General features: G+C 36.9%; 1 protein-coding gene across 6 annotated transcripts in view; it reads right to left on the bottom strand.

Moving 5' to 3' along the window:
- The window catches only part of CEP128 (centrosomal protein 128), a 416,809-nt gene extending 402,658 nt beyond the window's left edge, over positions 1 to 14,151 (bottom strand). For 4 of the 6 annotated variants that reach the window (XM_036882239.2, XM_057488248.1, XM_057488249.1 and 1 more), the window contains exons 1-2: positions 13,961 to 14,151; positions 11,957 to 12,112 (exon numbers count right to left, since the gene is read on the bottom strand). In XM_036882239.2, the coding sequence (XP_036738134.2) occupies positions 11,957 to 12,016 (60 nt within the window). In that variant the 5' untranslated portion in view covers positions 12,017 to 12,112; positions 13,961 to 14,151. Of the gene's footprint in view, positions 1 to 4,827; positions 4,897 to 11,956; positions 12,113 to 13,960 lie in introns of those variants that run through there. The other 2 variants (XM_057488247.1, XM_057488246.1) reach the window with 2 other exon arrangements.
- Between the last annotated feature and the right edge of the window lie 1,786 nt (positions 14,152 to 15,937).

Below are 15,937 nucleotides of genomic sequence, written 5' to 3'. Positions count from 1 at the left end.
CTTAACAGTAAAAATGCTAACAGCAGCAATAGGCCATGGCTCACATGTGTCCACAGACTCCTTTACTCCTTCACATTTTAGTTAAGAATTAAAATATCAAGGAAAGGGGAAAATAAGGTAGTAACATGAAATCCTTACTAGGCACCAGGAAAAAAAACTAAGTGATATATCCATGCTACATTTAATAAAGAACTGAGAAAAAAAATCAAACCACTGGTCTCAGAATAAAGGAGTTTTTCTCTTTATCCCATCTCTTGTATAATGGAAAATAGTAATTATTCCTGGATCTGTCAGAACTCAACAGTTGAAAGAATAGTTTTCATTTTTAACAAGTTATAATTCTGGAAACAGAACTGAAGTTAAGAAATCATCAATAGAATAAAAAGGAAAATTGAAAAAGCCAAATGTTCACTGTAATGGTTGTTGGTAAAAAGAAACCAAAAAAAAATCTTTTGGACAACCTGATTTTTCTAAGCGTACCGAAAGTTTATAACAATCAGTACGTACACATGATTTCAATAGATATAAATGGTAAGTCAGATTCTTCTAATGAACAGTTTGACTACAAACAGTGATAACAAATTTTTATGGTTATTTTTAATAATTTAGAAATTGTTTTAAATATAAATTACTACAGAGACTAATATAATAAGCATGTAAAAACCTCCCAGCTAGACCTAATATTTTCTATTTCTATTACTCTATTATATTTCTATTATCAGTAGTATTCCTATTATAAGAGTGTATTCTTAATATTATTCTCATTTTTTCCCATTCTAACATGTGTACTTTTAATATTTTTAATAAAAGATTTAGAACACTGTAAATAAAGTCTTGGATACCACCCTCCACCAAGTACTGTTTCTGCCCAGGAATAGCTATTAGCATTATTTTGTGTTTAACTTTCCAGGTCATATTTTTATAATTTTACCACAGGTATATATATACTTCACCATGCTTCTTAATGGAACACACATTGTAATCAGTTGATAAATATTAACAAGTGAAGATATGGGGTATCTGAACTTAACTTTAAAACAGAAAATCTTAGCATTAAATAAAATTAAGAACATTAACAAAATTTTATGTAATTGTCACATAATGCAAAAAAAACAAAAAAAGACCTGCACTTACCCTAAGCATTACATACTTTCAATAAGATAAAATCACACTTTCCAGCATGAATTTCACTAGTACCCACACACAAAGTTTTCAGCCATTAATTTCAATTACTGTGAGCAATACAAGATGTTCAAACTCCTACATCTGATGGAACTCCTGTAGAAATATCAAGATTTAAGGTGAGATAAATTTTAGAATTTTGCATAGCTTTTGTTTTTATATATATAGCATAAGGAACATTCAGCAACCACCTAAGTACCTGAATTACTTAAGTGTCAGAAGTGTTGAACTATGGGACATTAAAGAATCTGATTATAAAAAATAGGTTATTTTCATTGTTGATAAAAACAGCATTTTTTATGCTACTGGTAACTCAAAAGATTAATATTTCTCAAGTCTCATAGTTAATGAGAGAACACATAACCCTAAGCATAACAACACAGAAGGCTACTACAGTGGCAGAGGCCCAACCTTACCGAAAGATACCTGTCTACCCTTAGCCAGCACCACCACTCCCAAGACATAGAGTTGGAGAGAGAAAGAGGAACAAAAGTGAAAGAGGGGCCACTAGAGTTGGCAAGAGGCTCCTACCACCTAATCATAACCTACAGTAAAATGAATGGGAGGCCATGAAAATAGTTCACAGAAGTCCTGTAATATAACTCATTAAAGAAGAAAGGTACAAAGCAGTCAGCGTCAATTATACATTCTTCATTCACCATTAAGAATGTATTATTTTACACTATAATTAAAAATTTTAATTAAAGATAATATTGTATATCCTAATATCAGTGGCATTAATGAAAATTGACCAGGCCTCTGGAAATTGTGAAACTGTACCAAAAGTATTAGATTCATTCTAAACTGATAAAAGCATGCTGAGAGTGGTCACAGAAGAGAATATGCATGGTCATGAAAAAATATCCTACCTAACACTCTAAGAAACATAAATTAAACAATGAGATGCTTTTATAGCCTATTACACTGTTTTCCTTTAAATTTTAATGTCTATGGTTAGCCAGATTGTAGGGGAAAGAGCACTCTTATACTGTCCTAATGGGAATGTGTGAATTGATATAACTTGTCTAGATGTCAGCAGGCAATATGTATCAAGAGCAGTATGTACCTTTGACCTACTAACTACACTTCCAAAAACTTCCACCAACAAAATCATTTGGAATACATACAGAAATCTATATATAATGATATTTACTAAGACGTTATAATGGAAGGAAAATTAAAATTTGTACTTCAAATGATAAGAAAAAGGTTAAAATACAGAACATTCATTCAATCGAATAGTATACAGACATTAAAAACCTTGTTTCTGGAGACATTTAATAGCAATTAAGGAGTAAAAGTATGAGTCCTAAATTTGTAATAAACATTGTTTTCCATATGTGCATATAAATTACCAGCATTCAAATTTAGGAGCAGGAAAGGAAAACAATAAAATGGGAAGAAAATATAGTGAAAGAATGTTTACCATTCAGAGTTTACAGCTGATTTCTATTTCTTTAAATATCCCTATCTTTCTGGAACTTTTTACAATGATTATATAATCAGAAAAGAATATGTAGTTCTAATGTATACTTAAAAGAAAGAATAAATACAAAGATCACCTTCAGAGGCAGATTAACAACAGGCTGACAACCTGGAAAATGTGTTTAAATAAATGCTATATATTCAGAACTCCCTTTTTGTTGATAATTGTTTCCTTCTCCTTGGCAACTTTGACCATACTTCCTAGTCCCCTGTCATCTACCTGGGTAGAATCATGTCACTAGTTTTCACCAGTTAATGAGCTAAATTAGAAATGGGATCACAATGAAACAATCTCTACTGTCTCACACTGGAGAGTACTACCCAGCCAAAGGAACCATTTATCATGAGTTTATGAGCTAAAAGAATTATTTTTTTTAATTATGTATGATTCTGTCTCTGCAATTTTGCTGAAGGAGAGTCATTAGATTAACAAACTGGTTCTCTTAAAGAAACATTCCAAATATTGGAATGAACTTAAAATTTGAAGTATGTGAAAATATATTAATGTGTACTGACATAGCTTATGCAATCACATTCTGCTTTGGAAAATAAATTTTAAAATGGTTCATGCATGATATTTAATTACAATTACAATTCGAAGCCCAAAGAATTAAGACTTATAGAAAAACATGTACAAATGGTCAAGAAAAATCTTCATCATTATTTTTAAAGATTAAAAGAAAAAAGTTCAGTCAGTTTAGAAATCCATTCTCATTATCATAAGAAATTTCAGCCTGACATTTGTTAACAAAAGGAAGAGTTGTTAAACTCAAAAAATGACTGAAGAACTCTTGAAAGAACAATTTTAAAAAGCTGAATTGTCTAAACTCCAACTAAAGGTGAGAAAGACGTTTCTTTAACTGGAGGGAAAGCAGCAAATACTCTCAGCAGCTTACTACCACCTACTGGTACAACAAAATTTCTCTTTGATGCAAAAGCAATAATATTGATGCAGTCTGTTCTTCAGGTGCTGAGCTTTCCCAAGACTCCAAAGAAGACTAAGATGGGTGACCTTGAGTGAAAGTCTCCAGAGTCCTAGAAAAAGCTCTGGGTCTGAAACCAGATGGTGCAATTCTTAGAATAGTTTATTTAGCTGTTCCCAACACATCAGTATTTAAAGGCATAAATATTGTTGTTTCTGCCTTAATGAACCTTATAAAGAAGACAAACAGCCATGAGAGCAAGTAATGAACCCTCATCAATTCGCTCCCACTGAGGATCTATGCATCAAAAACAGACACCCACATGCAAACCTGAGCAGCATAACCAGAGAAAGTAAAACTGCTTCAACCCTGTGATCAGAGGACTGGCAGTGAGTCTTTACAAACTTAAATCCACCTCTTTTGTTATTTGACCTAAAGGGCTCGGCAGACTTTCTTCATTATAATGATGCACATTTTTATGTGTGAGAGCTATAATTTATTGATTCTCAAGTCTCTTTTCTACAGAGTCAGTTTAAAACAATTAGGATTTGCAAGCTGTTCCATAAAAGATAAGCACCCAGCATCAGGGGTGATATTTCACAAAGGCTGACTAGCGCATGTTAAATAGGTGATTGCTTCTGTGGCCTCCAAGTGCCTCAGCCATCCCTGTCCAAAGACACTGTCCTCAACAAACATGTTCAAGGTGATGATGTTGATATTTAAGAGGGCCAGGGGAGGTGGGGAGTGTACTTTAAGCTTAATCACAAACCAAGTTCAAATTTTAGAATTCATTTCTCACTGTTTCAATAGCTGCAGAATTTGAGAGCTGTGCCTCATCCTTTCAGAGATAAGTTAACAAGCCAGCAGTGGTTACCATGTACAAACAACTGTCAATTTTATCTATCTTCTCTCTTGACACCAGTGCTCCTCCGTAACTTAATCTCCACAAGCTGTTTTGGTCAATTCATATAAGATCAAAATCAACTGTCCAGCCCATCAGCCAGTTCTCCGTTAAGGTGGTAGATAATTTAAGACACAGGAAACAGAATCAAAGAGATAGAACAGATTTATGCATTCATCATTTACTGGATTGTCACTACATTAGTAATTTAAGATGAAAATTAATAAATAAATCAAAGCCTCGATGGTAGAGAAAGACTTGTAAAAGTGCCTGATATGGCGAGCCAAGTAGTAAGACAAAATACTGGGTAAATTGGCTCAGGATCCTTCCACTCACCAGGAAGGATGATCAGAAGTTTGACAGATGGATCAGATGATGAAATAGGATCCACTCAAAGCCACTTGTCTAAAGGAAGTAGAGAAGGTACACATAAGCAGAGCTTTCACATCCTTGTACCCGGGCATGGATTTAAAACTGTCTCTAGATCTTGCTAAATGTCCCTGGGGGCCTGGGATAGGAAAGGGGTTAGGAAGGTAAAATCCCCAAATGAGAACTTCTTAGAGAATTAATGTTTAAATAGACACATATTAGATTTGATTTTTTTATTGTATGTTTGTTCCACTTATTCCTGTTGCTGTCATCCATTTCCCATCTCTCACACACGCTCACATACACACACCCCTCTATTCTACAGGGGTTAAGCCAGGCAGGCTCAGCCCATAGGCTGCATTTTGCTCCCCTTACTCCAGCACCTCCAAGTATAAGAGCAGTTACATGGACCAGTGCCTACCAAGCAGGGTGCAGAGGCATTTTGGAAAGAGCCATGCAGCATATAAAATGACTGCTAACTCACACATAGAAGAAAAAAAACTAGTAGGTGCTCAGATAACTATATATGTGCTAGATGTTAAAAAAACAGTGCAGTTTTAAAAGAAAATAAGGTTACTTAATAACTCCCTCCCTGTCTCACAAGCAGAATGACACAGATATTTTAAGCTCACACACCCACACACACTTCTAAAATAAATAAGGCAGCTTATAAAATTAAATAAAAAGTAAAACATGTCAAGATGAGAAACAAACAAAAGCTCAAGGAAAAAACTTAAAAATGTATGCTGACAAACTGCTGAGATGGATCTATTACTTGTAGTTAAGCCCTAGAATTGCATTTGCTGACAGATTAAAAAATAAATACATATTGCAATATTCCAAAAATAGCAGACAAGATTGAAGTAGTCTGAGGGGGCAGATAACCACTACAAATGTCCAAACTATCCCAAATTGTGCAAGAAATCAGTATGGAGAAAGATGAAGCTAGAATCCCCAAGTTTCTGACACCATTTTGTTTAAATCACAGGATGAAAACTGTAGGACTATATACCAAACCCAGCCAACCAGAATGTATTTTAAAATAATGCTATGTTATTTTAAAGCTTTACTTTTAAAACAAAGAGACTTCACATAAAAATTCTAATTTGCAGCTTCTCTTGAAAAATCCAAAGAGATGGCAACACTGGGGATGAATTTTCCCATGGCAACGTGGACATAGTGGCTGCCCTAATGTCGGCCATACACCTTCCTGTTTGCCACATTCCCCAACCAGCCTTCCTCCCAAGTGTGATGCCTGATTGGCTCCATTTAGCAATTGAGTTTGCAGCCCTATTATAGAAAGAGAACCAAAACAAAGGAAGTTTACCAGCCTTATTCCCCAGTTAAAAATGAGCAATTCAATTGGAAGAATTAATCAAGGTTCAATGCTGGTAGGATGCTGCTTTCCTTTACAGACCAGAAGGAAAACTGGGTAAAAAGCTTCGATTTTACCCATGCCTATAAACTATAAAAGCAGAATGAGATACTACTACTGAGTCAAAACTTGATTTCAAGCAGACTATTTAGCATGTTTCCCCACTCAGAATGTTTTCCTATTGCATAAATCAGAAACTACATTCCAAACAAAAGTGTTGTACATGGCATAATTTGACTCCCATTCTTCACCACTTCCCACATACCCATCCCTTCTACTATAGGTGGACCTACCTGCCCAGACCCCTACCTCTGGGCTCAGCTATATGACCTACTTTGGCCAACAGGATTTTAGCTGACAAGGCCCAAGCAGAGAATTAAAATGAGATTACACACTGTGCACGGTCTATCCTATAAGAATGCATGGGATCCATGGTTGTCCCAGGGGCTTCCAGCTTAGGTCAACAGATCAGCAAACCAATCACAGAGTCCAGACAGTGAGCGAGTCTGGCAGTCATGACAAGCAGACAGCCTAGCTGACCCATCCCACGAGCAATAAACGTTAATTTTTTTATACATCTAGGGTTTTATGGTTGTGCAGCAAAGGATAACTGATATATAGAGCTTATTAATAAATCATTTGATGTGGTTCAGAATATGTTAATTTCCTGAAGTTTCCTCTCAAGCCTACTCTCCTTGAGAAAACAGGTTGGTTTCAGACTGTCTTCTAATGATGGAAGAAAAGAAAGAAGAACGGATTCAAATTAGAATTCACAAAATAAGCAAACAACAATTGATATAACAAGTGACAAGTTAGCAATTTCTGAGGGAAAAAAGGTATAAGAAATCATAAATAGCAGTTGGGGCTATTTATTTGTTGCCCATAATGCTAAGTTTCTCATAAGAAATAAACTAACACTTATTTTCTTCCTCCTAGTTTTTAAAGGAGAAGCAGAAACTCCCCGACTTTACCAGTGAACAAAAACAACACTGGAAATTTTAAGAAAGAAAAATGTTTCTTATTGCTCTTTATACCTTAAATTTGCATATTGCCTTATGGTTTACAAAGAATTTTCATTAGCATTTCCCTTTTGATCTCCATTTCAATCATATAAAATTGGTATAATTGCAGCCTTTCACTTTGCTGCTAAAGGGAAACAGAGCTTTGAGTAAAATAACTGTCCAAACTGCTTTGATAAAAAGTTGCAGTAACAGAACTAGAACCCATATCTTGGGTCCCTAACTCAGTGCTTTTTCCACGGCATTCTTAAATGCAAAAGAACCGTGTAAATTCCAAAAACACTGCCCAATCATTGAAATGTTTCCTTTGTCCTTCCCTACCATATTTCTTATGATCCATCCTCCTTCTGCCCCCACCACATCAGCCAAGAGATGTATTTAAGGCCAGAGTATTCCATAGGCACTTTTTTTACTTAGAACTAAAGGTTTATATAATGAATATAAGATAAAGTATCTAATGAACTATTAAATACACATATCTTTTACAAATCCAACTTTATATAGCTATTTTAAGATGTCTTTTAATCATCCTTTCTCTTGGTAAGAATATTTACAACCTCTTTCAGGCAGAAAAGCACTCCTACTTTTTTAGGAACCATATATTTTATAATCATACACTTCAAAAAAAGGTATTCTCTTTGGTGTACATGCATTTTCTATTCTCTGTTCACTGCACTCTGTTCACTCTTTCTCAGTCCCCATATTTCTTTCTTCCCCATTCTTCTTTTTCTTAGCATCTTTGATCTTTCCTTTAACTCTTCTATAATAACTGGATACATTTTTATTGTACTTACTGATATGCTTATTCAAGAGTTTCATATTTCTTACTCTTAACTTTAAAAGCAAATAAATCGAATGATTTGCATGTTCTTTCGAAAATATAATAAAAACTTCTAAATTAAAAAAAAAAGGTAATTGGAGTTCTTAATTTTGTACCACAAACTATTTCCTGGATTGTTTTTAATGCATAAATTTAGAAACTTAAAAAAAATGTACAAGATACAGGATTAGAAAGGAATGCAATTATAATGAAATACAGTATTATTTAAAACAAATTATATTTAAAAACTGAATTACTGGGAGTGCATGGAAGCAGACCCTAGTTAAAAACAAACACACAAAAACCTCAATTTCAAAACCTTCAAAAACTAAAAGTTGAAATAAGTGTTGAACAGCTAATACTTTAACATCACAGATTATTGTGTGACAATAACCCTGTAAGGTAAGTGCTACTGTCATCAAGATGTATACGTAAGTGGCTAAAAGAAACTAAGATAACCAAGGTTACTCAGCTACCAAGTGGCAGAGCTGAGTCTTGAACCGTCTCCAAGGCCCAGATTCCAAACCACTTATCCCTTCCAATTGACACTGACATCACTCATATCTCAGGACTTTTTTTAACTCATTCCTAGCCACCAAGATGGTTTCTCTGAGTCTTTTCCTATCCATTCCAATCTTCACTGACACTCCACTGCCCATGTAAGATTGGGACTAGGTCCTTGAACCAGGAAACTAGTCACCCTTCTGTTCAACAGAAGAACCATAGACAACACAAGGCCTACATTCAGCTGTTATATCAGCTATTCTCCGACCACTTCCATGCCTAACCAATGTCATTAGTTCTATCTGGAATGCCTTCTGCCGTCTATTGCCACCTACTTAAATTCCACTCATCTTTCCAAGCATAGCTCAAGTAATACAATCTCAGTGCTAATCATTCCATCTCCAGCCAGAAGTAATCTTTCCTCCTCTGCATTCTTATAGCTCTATAATTAGAGCAAAACAATGAACACACCCATGAAAGGTACTTACCTGTGACCCGGGACTTTTTTTTTTTTCAATTCCTCAAATACATCACTCTCATCTCACTATCAGGATTCACTGCCTAGAACATTTTTACTCCTTTTCCCTTGATTAACTCTTGCTTTTTCCTTCAGATCTCAGCTCAGAGAAAAGTTCCCCTAAAAAGCCTTCCTTCACTGCCTCCATTTCAACTGTGGGCCAAGCACCTTATTCACAGCCCACAGATTGCTAACTGGCCATTTGTCTCTCCAGTAGACTCTAAGTCTCACTGGAGGGACACTCCATTTAATTTGGTCATGGTTGCATTTCAACACCTGGCATAGTGCTGGGCATGTAGTCGGAACATTTCTTAATGAATTTGCAACTGAATTTTCCTTTTTATCTTTTCTGATTAATCCAGAAACAAATGTCAAAGTACAGGACTCTACAAATAGCACATACTAATTAAATAATTGTTGGATGAAATAATTATTGTGGTAGATGGCCTACATTATCTTAAATCATCAAACAATATGGATTGAACTGCAAATCACTATAAATACGAATCCTTGACAATATTTCTATTCTACGGAAAACAAGGATAAACATTTCAAATTTATTTGAATACATATGTTAAAACTTATAACTGAATCAAACCAAGAAGGTTTCTTTGAATTATTGCAAATCACATTAATTTATCATCGCCCTTTGCAGCTCCCTGCATTCCTCAGTTCTTATTTATCTGTACTCTAAAGCTCTAGACTCCAGATTATCTAGGCTCTTTACATTCATTCTCCGGACTATTTCAATATACCAACTGCTGCTCGGAGGAAAACCCATTTTCACCATTTTAAAGCCTCCATTCTCCCACCATCAAGCTTTTTCCTTCTTTCAACAATCTATTAAAATGCCTACATCATTTTCCTTTAAAGCAATAATCATGGGTTTCTTCTTCCATGATGCCCCTCTTCAACTAAGAAGAGCCTAGTTTCGGCTTATCTTTAATTCACTCATTCATTCATGAGCACTTGTTATATAATGAAGCCTCTGCATAGAGTAGATTCTAAATGTTCTACAGCTAATTGGATTCCTATAACCACAAACACTCCCATCTCCCAAACACTCCAAGCATTATCACTGTACAGATCCTCTAACAGAGTTAGAAGAATTCCAGAGAGATGTAAATATCTGAGAAAGGCACAGTAAGCTTCTTAGGATCATTCATAATTGTTGAAAACAAGATACCAGAAAAAAATTTAAAATCTAAAGGACAAATTCAGAAATATATTTGCAATATATGGAAACCATGGGATTAAACAGCTCTAAAAAAAAGGACAAAGTCTGGTAGTAAAAGGTGTGAAGGATATATAAACAGGCAATTCACAGGACACAAATAGCCCTAACAAACATATAACATACTTTATTTTACTAATTAAAGAACTGTACACTAATATAATAAAATGATATTCTTGTTTCTTTGCTATGTACAGATGAAGACAGCTCTTACCTCTATAGCTGGCAAGAGTACACCTTGCTATAAGAATATTAACTAGAATAGCTTTTTTGGAAAACAATCTGGCAAGACAATTAAAAATAAGTAATATGCATACATTTGACTCAGAGATACTACATTTATGAATATCATTCCTAGGAAAACAAAAGGAGATGCATGTATACAGCCTATGTGTAGACGTATGTATAAGAATTTCATTGCAGATTTACATTAGTAAAAAATAGTAACAATAATAGGAAAAAACAGAAATCCACTGATCAGAAATACATAAAGTGCATCTAGTAATTGGGATACTATATAGCAGTTAAAAGAAACAAGGTAGAACTTTATGTGCTGACATGTAATAGTACATTGTTAACAAGAAAGAAAAACTACAGAATCATACGAATATATTGAAAATATTTCATATCAAAATCAATCCAGTGACATTACATGAACAACAGTGAATCTAATCTAGATTAGTTTTATATTAATCCCAAATGTGTCAAGACTGCAGCTGAGAATTTCTGGGCTAGATTACCTTATCGGACCCCTCCAGCTCTAAAATTCTCTAATTTTAAGTATTTTGTACAGCATCAATCTTGGACATAATGTTCTTGCAAGACCACAACTGTTTTCCCCAATATGTTTGAGTGCCCCTTATCAAAATACAACATGAAAAATGCTAAAAAGTATCAAGAATTTTAGATCTATGTTGCAAAACTTGGGTTTTTAACACTATACCCTTGATTATCAATTAACATTGAATATGTACATTCTACAGAAATCACAAATTATAACACCTACCTCAATAATGTAAAGACCACTGAACCTTGAAAATACTAAGAAAGCTAACAGAACCCTTTAAACATATAAAGAAATAACAGCAAATTTTATAATATAGTATCTAAAAATGGTAACTGTAAATCAAATCCTATTAGAGGGCAATCATAAAACAGCAGTGGGGCCTCTGTGTAGGTTGGGCAGGAGTGGGATTTGAAGTCAGAAGATCCAAAGATAAAGAACCACTCTTTTGGCTCCAGAATTCCAAGCAAATCAAATAATTGGAGCCTCAACTGCCTCATTTTTTAAAATGAAGATAAGTGCAGTAAAAGTAGACAGATAGCTAGATAGCTAAAACATGTAAAAGGTGCTTGATACAGTGCCTGGGACAAAATAGCTTCTCAAATCCTTGTCAAATAAAACCAGTTGCATCCTTGTTGCTTTTGTTAAGGTATCCATCCGGCTTGTTCCCCTGAGTTTTTGTAACATGAATATATCTGTTACATTTATCTGAAGTTTTGTTAACACTGAATACACAACAATCCTATGTATTTTTTACTACGTATCAGAAAGGGGTTTCTTGCCTCCTCAAAAGTCTACTTGTTGGCCTATTCTTTCAGAAACTCTTGGAGAAAATATACTTACAAAGCACACCCCCAAAACTCCGTGTTGCTCTCCTCTGAGCTCAGTGCTCTTCTTAGGCATCCATCTCTGCCTCCTATCATTTCTTCATTAGGTTCAGGGCAAAAGGCCTAGTCAAGTAGATGATCTCTGGGTGCCCCTACACTTTCCCAAAACCACCTACAGATAAATGAAACAAGGGGGTAAAACACATCTGCAATCTTAAATTTTATAAACTAATAAAAGATGAAAATAAGCTCACCCTCATTTTGTGCAGTTTAGGCATATCAGAGAACAGAGAAAATGTTCCCTGGGTCATGCAAAAGCCCCACTGAACTTACAGGGATTCTTCATACCCAAGTTCCCAGTCGGCATACTCCTCACTCACAGGTCACTTCCACCCACGCCTGGTTCACGCCTTGGACTAACTAGATCACATAGCAATATGAATTATAGCCCAAGTATGACCAAAAGTACTGTCCCTGAGCATGTCTGTCAGTGGGTAAATTGATAGGTAATGAAGGTAATGAAATTTACATGTTAACTTCTGAATTTAATGGTCCAATTGTATTTCTAAGCCAGTAAGGAACTATAAGCCAGCATTCCTAAAGGAAATATTTTCTAAGCTGCCCAAGTCTTCCCACATTTGATATTGAATTAAATAAGTAAAAGAAAAATGTCTTTGGTTTTAGGAAAGAGCTGTGGACAGAAATATTTTCAATTCTTTGTGACTGCTTTCAAAGCAGTCTATAAGAATTCATAGCAAGTCATCCAGACAATTGGTAGCTATCCACTTAAAAAGGAGATCTGGGAATACATCCATGCACCACTTCAAGAAAAAAAAGGTACTCCGGAAAAACTGATCAATATAATTGTTGAGAGAGAGTTCATGGTGACCCAGTCCAAGCAAGGACAGAGAGGACATGCAGAGAGGACACAGGCAGGATGCACATTTCATTCTTCTAACAGAGACTCAAGCTTCACCCAATGAGATGAGTTACAGACACAAACGAATTTTCTGAGCTAATGTGAAATTGCCACAGTTTTCATCTTCTGTTTGTGCTATCCAATACAGTAGTCACTAGCCATATGTGCCTACTGAAATTTTGAAAGCTGGCCAGTTTGAAATGACATGTGCTGTGTGAAATAATAACCAGAGTTTGAAGACACAGCACTATTTTTTTTAATTTTTAAGGAATGTAAAATACTCAATTAGTTTCAAAATGACTACACATTGAAATGAAAACATTTTGAATATATTGTGCTAAATAAATTTCTTTTCTTTTCACATGTTTAATGTGGGTACTAGAAAATTTAAACCCGAGTGTGTGGCTCACATTATATTTCTACTAGCACAGTTTTGCATAATTAATAAAAGTAAGTAAGAAATACTGAGCCCTTCCACTGTGCCAGGCCCTGTGTTAGACACTTTATATAATAGAACATCACTGCAAAGCGATTTTACAAGACGTCTGCGGAAGTGACTGGTCTCTATCAAATCAGCTGGAATTCATTGTCAAATGTTCCTACTAAATAACTTAAATATGGGACAGTTAACAGCTAACGTTGGGGCAACTCCTATGTTGGCATAGGAAAGACAGGTCGCTGATACAGCCAAGGGGTAGCAAACTTTTGCGGCCATAGAACAGGTGCAAACGTCAGGGCCATATACTAGGCCAGGCAAGTTAACGCCAAAATGCGGCCAGGCTCTCTGACAGCTCAAGTTTCTCAGCAGCTAGTGGCAGGACTAGCTGCTCCAGGAGGAGGGCAACGTAGGTCGGATTCCGGGGATAAATTGGCCAGGACCTGTCTGCGGACACCCATGCCGAGGGAGGGGGGCGTCGGGATGCGCGGCACGCCGCCCCACACCCCTAACCTTGGCACACACTCCACCTGTCCAAGGTCCCATCCCTGGTCTCTGCGCAGCTTTGGTGTCCCCACCCTGGGACTAGGGGAAGTGGGACCTTCCCCTACGATAAGACAGGGAAGTGGTAAAGAAAGGACGAGGGGACGGCTGGGGGCAGATACCTGAGAGAGAAGAGGACCCCAGGTCGTCAATGCTGGATCATCGCCGAGGTCCCTCCCGGCTCCCGCGGCCACCAGGGACCTACAAGCGTATCTGACCAGACGCTACAGCGCAACCGACTCCACTCTTCCCAGACTCGCAGCTATGGCAACTTGAACTAGCCGCCCAGCTGCAGCGAGGGTACAGCACCCCGCTTCTGTCTCATGGCCCTCTGGGAGTTGTAGTCTTTCTTGTACTCAAAGCACAAGATTATGAAGGCCAGCGGCCCCAAGCGAAACTACAACTCCCAGGGTGCCAAACGACAGGCCTACGAGCGCCTTTCCCGGAAGAAGCGGTATTAGCGGGCACCTGAGTACCTTGGGAGAGCCTTCCGACCCTCTTCTTATTTTTTTTTTCTTAAAGGGTCAGTAGCTCCTGGAGGAGCCAGAGACGCGATGTGAGAGTTAACTTGGCTCTGACTAACCAGGAAAGTCTAAAATATCTACTTTTTAAAAATAAGAAAAATTCAAAGTAATTGCAATAGTAACATAGACTACATTTCTTTTGCTCCTTGGGAAACAAGGAAGCGTAACTTCCAACTGAGAAATGTAATACCAGGGCCCAGTGTCTTTTTCGAAAAACTCACAAGTTATTAGAACAGGAAGGAAACAGAAAAGATTTTTCTAGTTAAAACTTCAGGCCTGGAAAGGGTAAGTGACTTGTCTAAGATCGCAGAGCTCATTAATGTCAAACCAAAAGTGTATAAGGCTGTCTGGTTGCTGCTATATTCAGTAGAAGGTGTCATCTCAGTCGTTCTGAGGTAGGACAGGGACATGACACAAGCATCATGATTAATTTTTCCTGCCAATGACGAAAAAAATGCCAAGATATAAATAGTTAGAACAGAAAGAACTCCATCTTAAGACTAAGATTCCATTTTAAAAACTAGGGAGTTAAGGAGGTAAGGTTCCTAACATATTTTATGGTAATCAGCCAATAACCAACCCTATCTTAAGGCAGGGTAAGCAGTCCTAAATGACATGTCCCCACTGCTTGAGGGTAATCACTATTTGGAGAAGAACAGGTTCAAGAAATACCTTGTATTAGATTCATCTTACAGAATATCTAGAAGACAGATGATGGATGGTGACATAATGCCTCTCACTGAAGACAGGCTTCATGAGACCACATGTCAAGCTGAGGCACCCACCCCACACACAACTTTTGCCCCGTCCTTGAAATCCTTAAAAAACAGAATTCAAAGCCTTTAAGCTCACCTCCTCTCTGAGGTTGCCCACATTTCCCTTTCTTGGAGTGTGTACTTTACCTTAAATAAAAACTTCTTACTGTTCAACTCATTCCGTTTTGTCTCTGCACTTTTCCAGTGGTAAGTCTCTTTCTTACTTTGCTATTTTATTCTATTTTCTAGACTTAAGCACAAGTCTTCACTCTGTCTCTGTTCTACTTCAGACAAGCAGGGAAGGGCTACTGAGATCTCTGATCTGGGCTTTCAAGTTCCCATCATCTGGGTGGCCCAGATAAGACTGCTGCTGTGTGATCATGCTCTTCAATAACCCACCTGAAATCTCCTTTCTTGGCTTTGAGAAGTTCTTAGAACATAATCTCACTTCATCCAGTGCTCTGCCACTCCCCCAAATCCTAGGGTGGTAGGGACTTAGTTCCCACCCCATAAAGATTCAAGCAGACACTGGACACCAGGTGTCTCTGGCTTCAGGAGTTGGCAAGGGATCTACCCTACACTGAGCAGGAGTTCAGTGAGTTTCTCTTCCCTGTGTTCCTCCTTGTTCTCTACTGCCTCCAAGGCTACTGCCATTTGCTGCTATTCTCAATTAATGAATTCCTTCCGTATCTACACTTATCAAAACTGTTTAAGAATTGTCAATCAGAATCCAGAACCCTCCCCAGTCCAGGCTGATACTTCACTTAGTGCGCAGGAATAGACCTCCCCAGACACAGCTACTCAACAACAATTCTAGAAC

The sequence above is a fragment of the Manis pentadactyla genome, chromosome 11 (genome assembly GCF_030020395.1).
Source record: "Manis pentadactyla isolate mManPen7 chromosome 11, mManPen7.hap1, whole genome shotgun sequence".
Classification (NCBI taxonomy): Eukaryota; Metazoa; Chordata; class Mammalia; order Pholidota; family Manidae; genus Manis; species Manis pentadactyla.
This window is presented reverse-complemented; position numbering and strand designations above follow the sequence as displayed.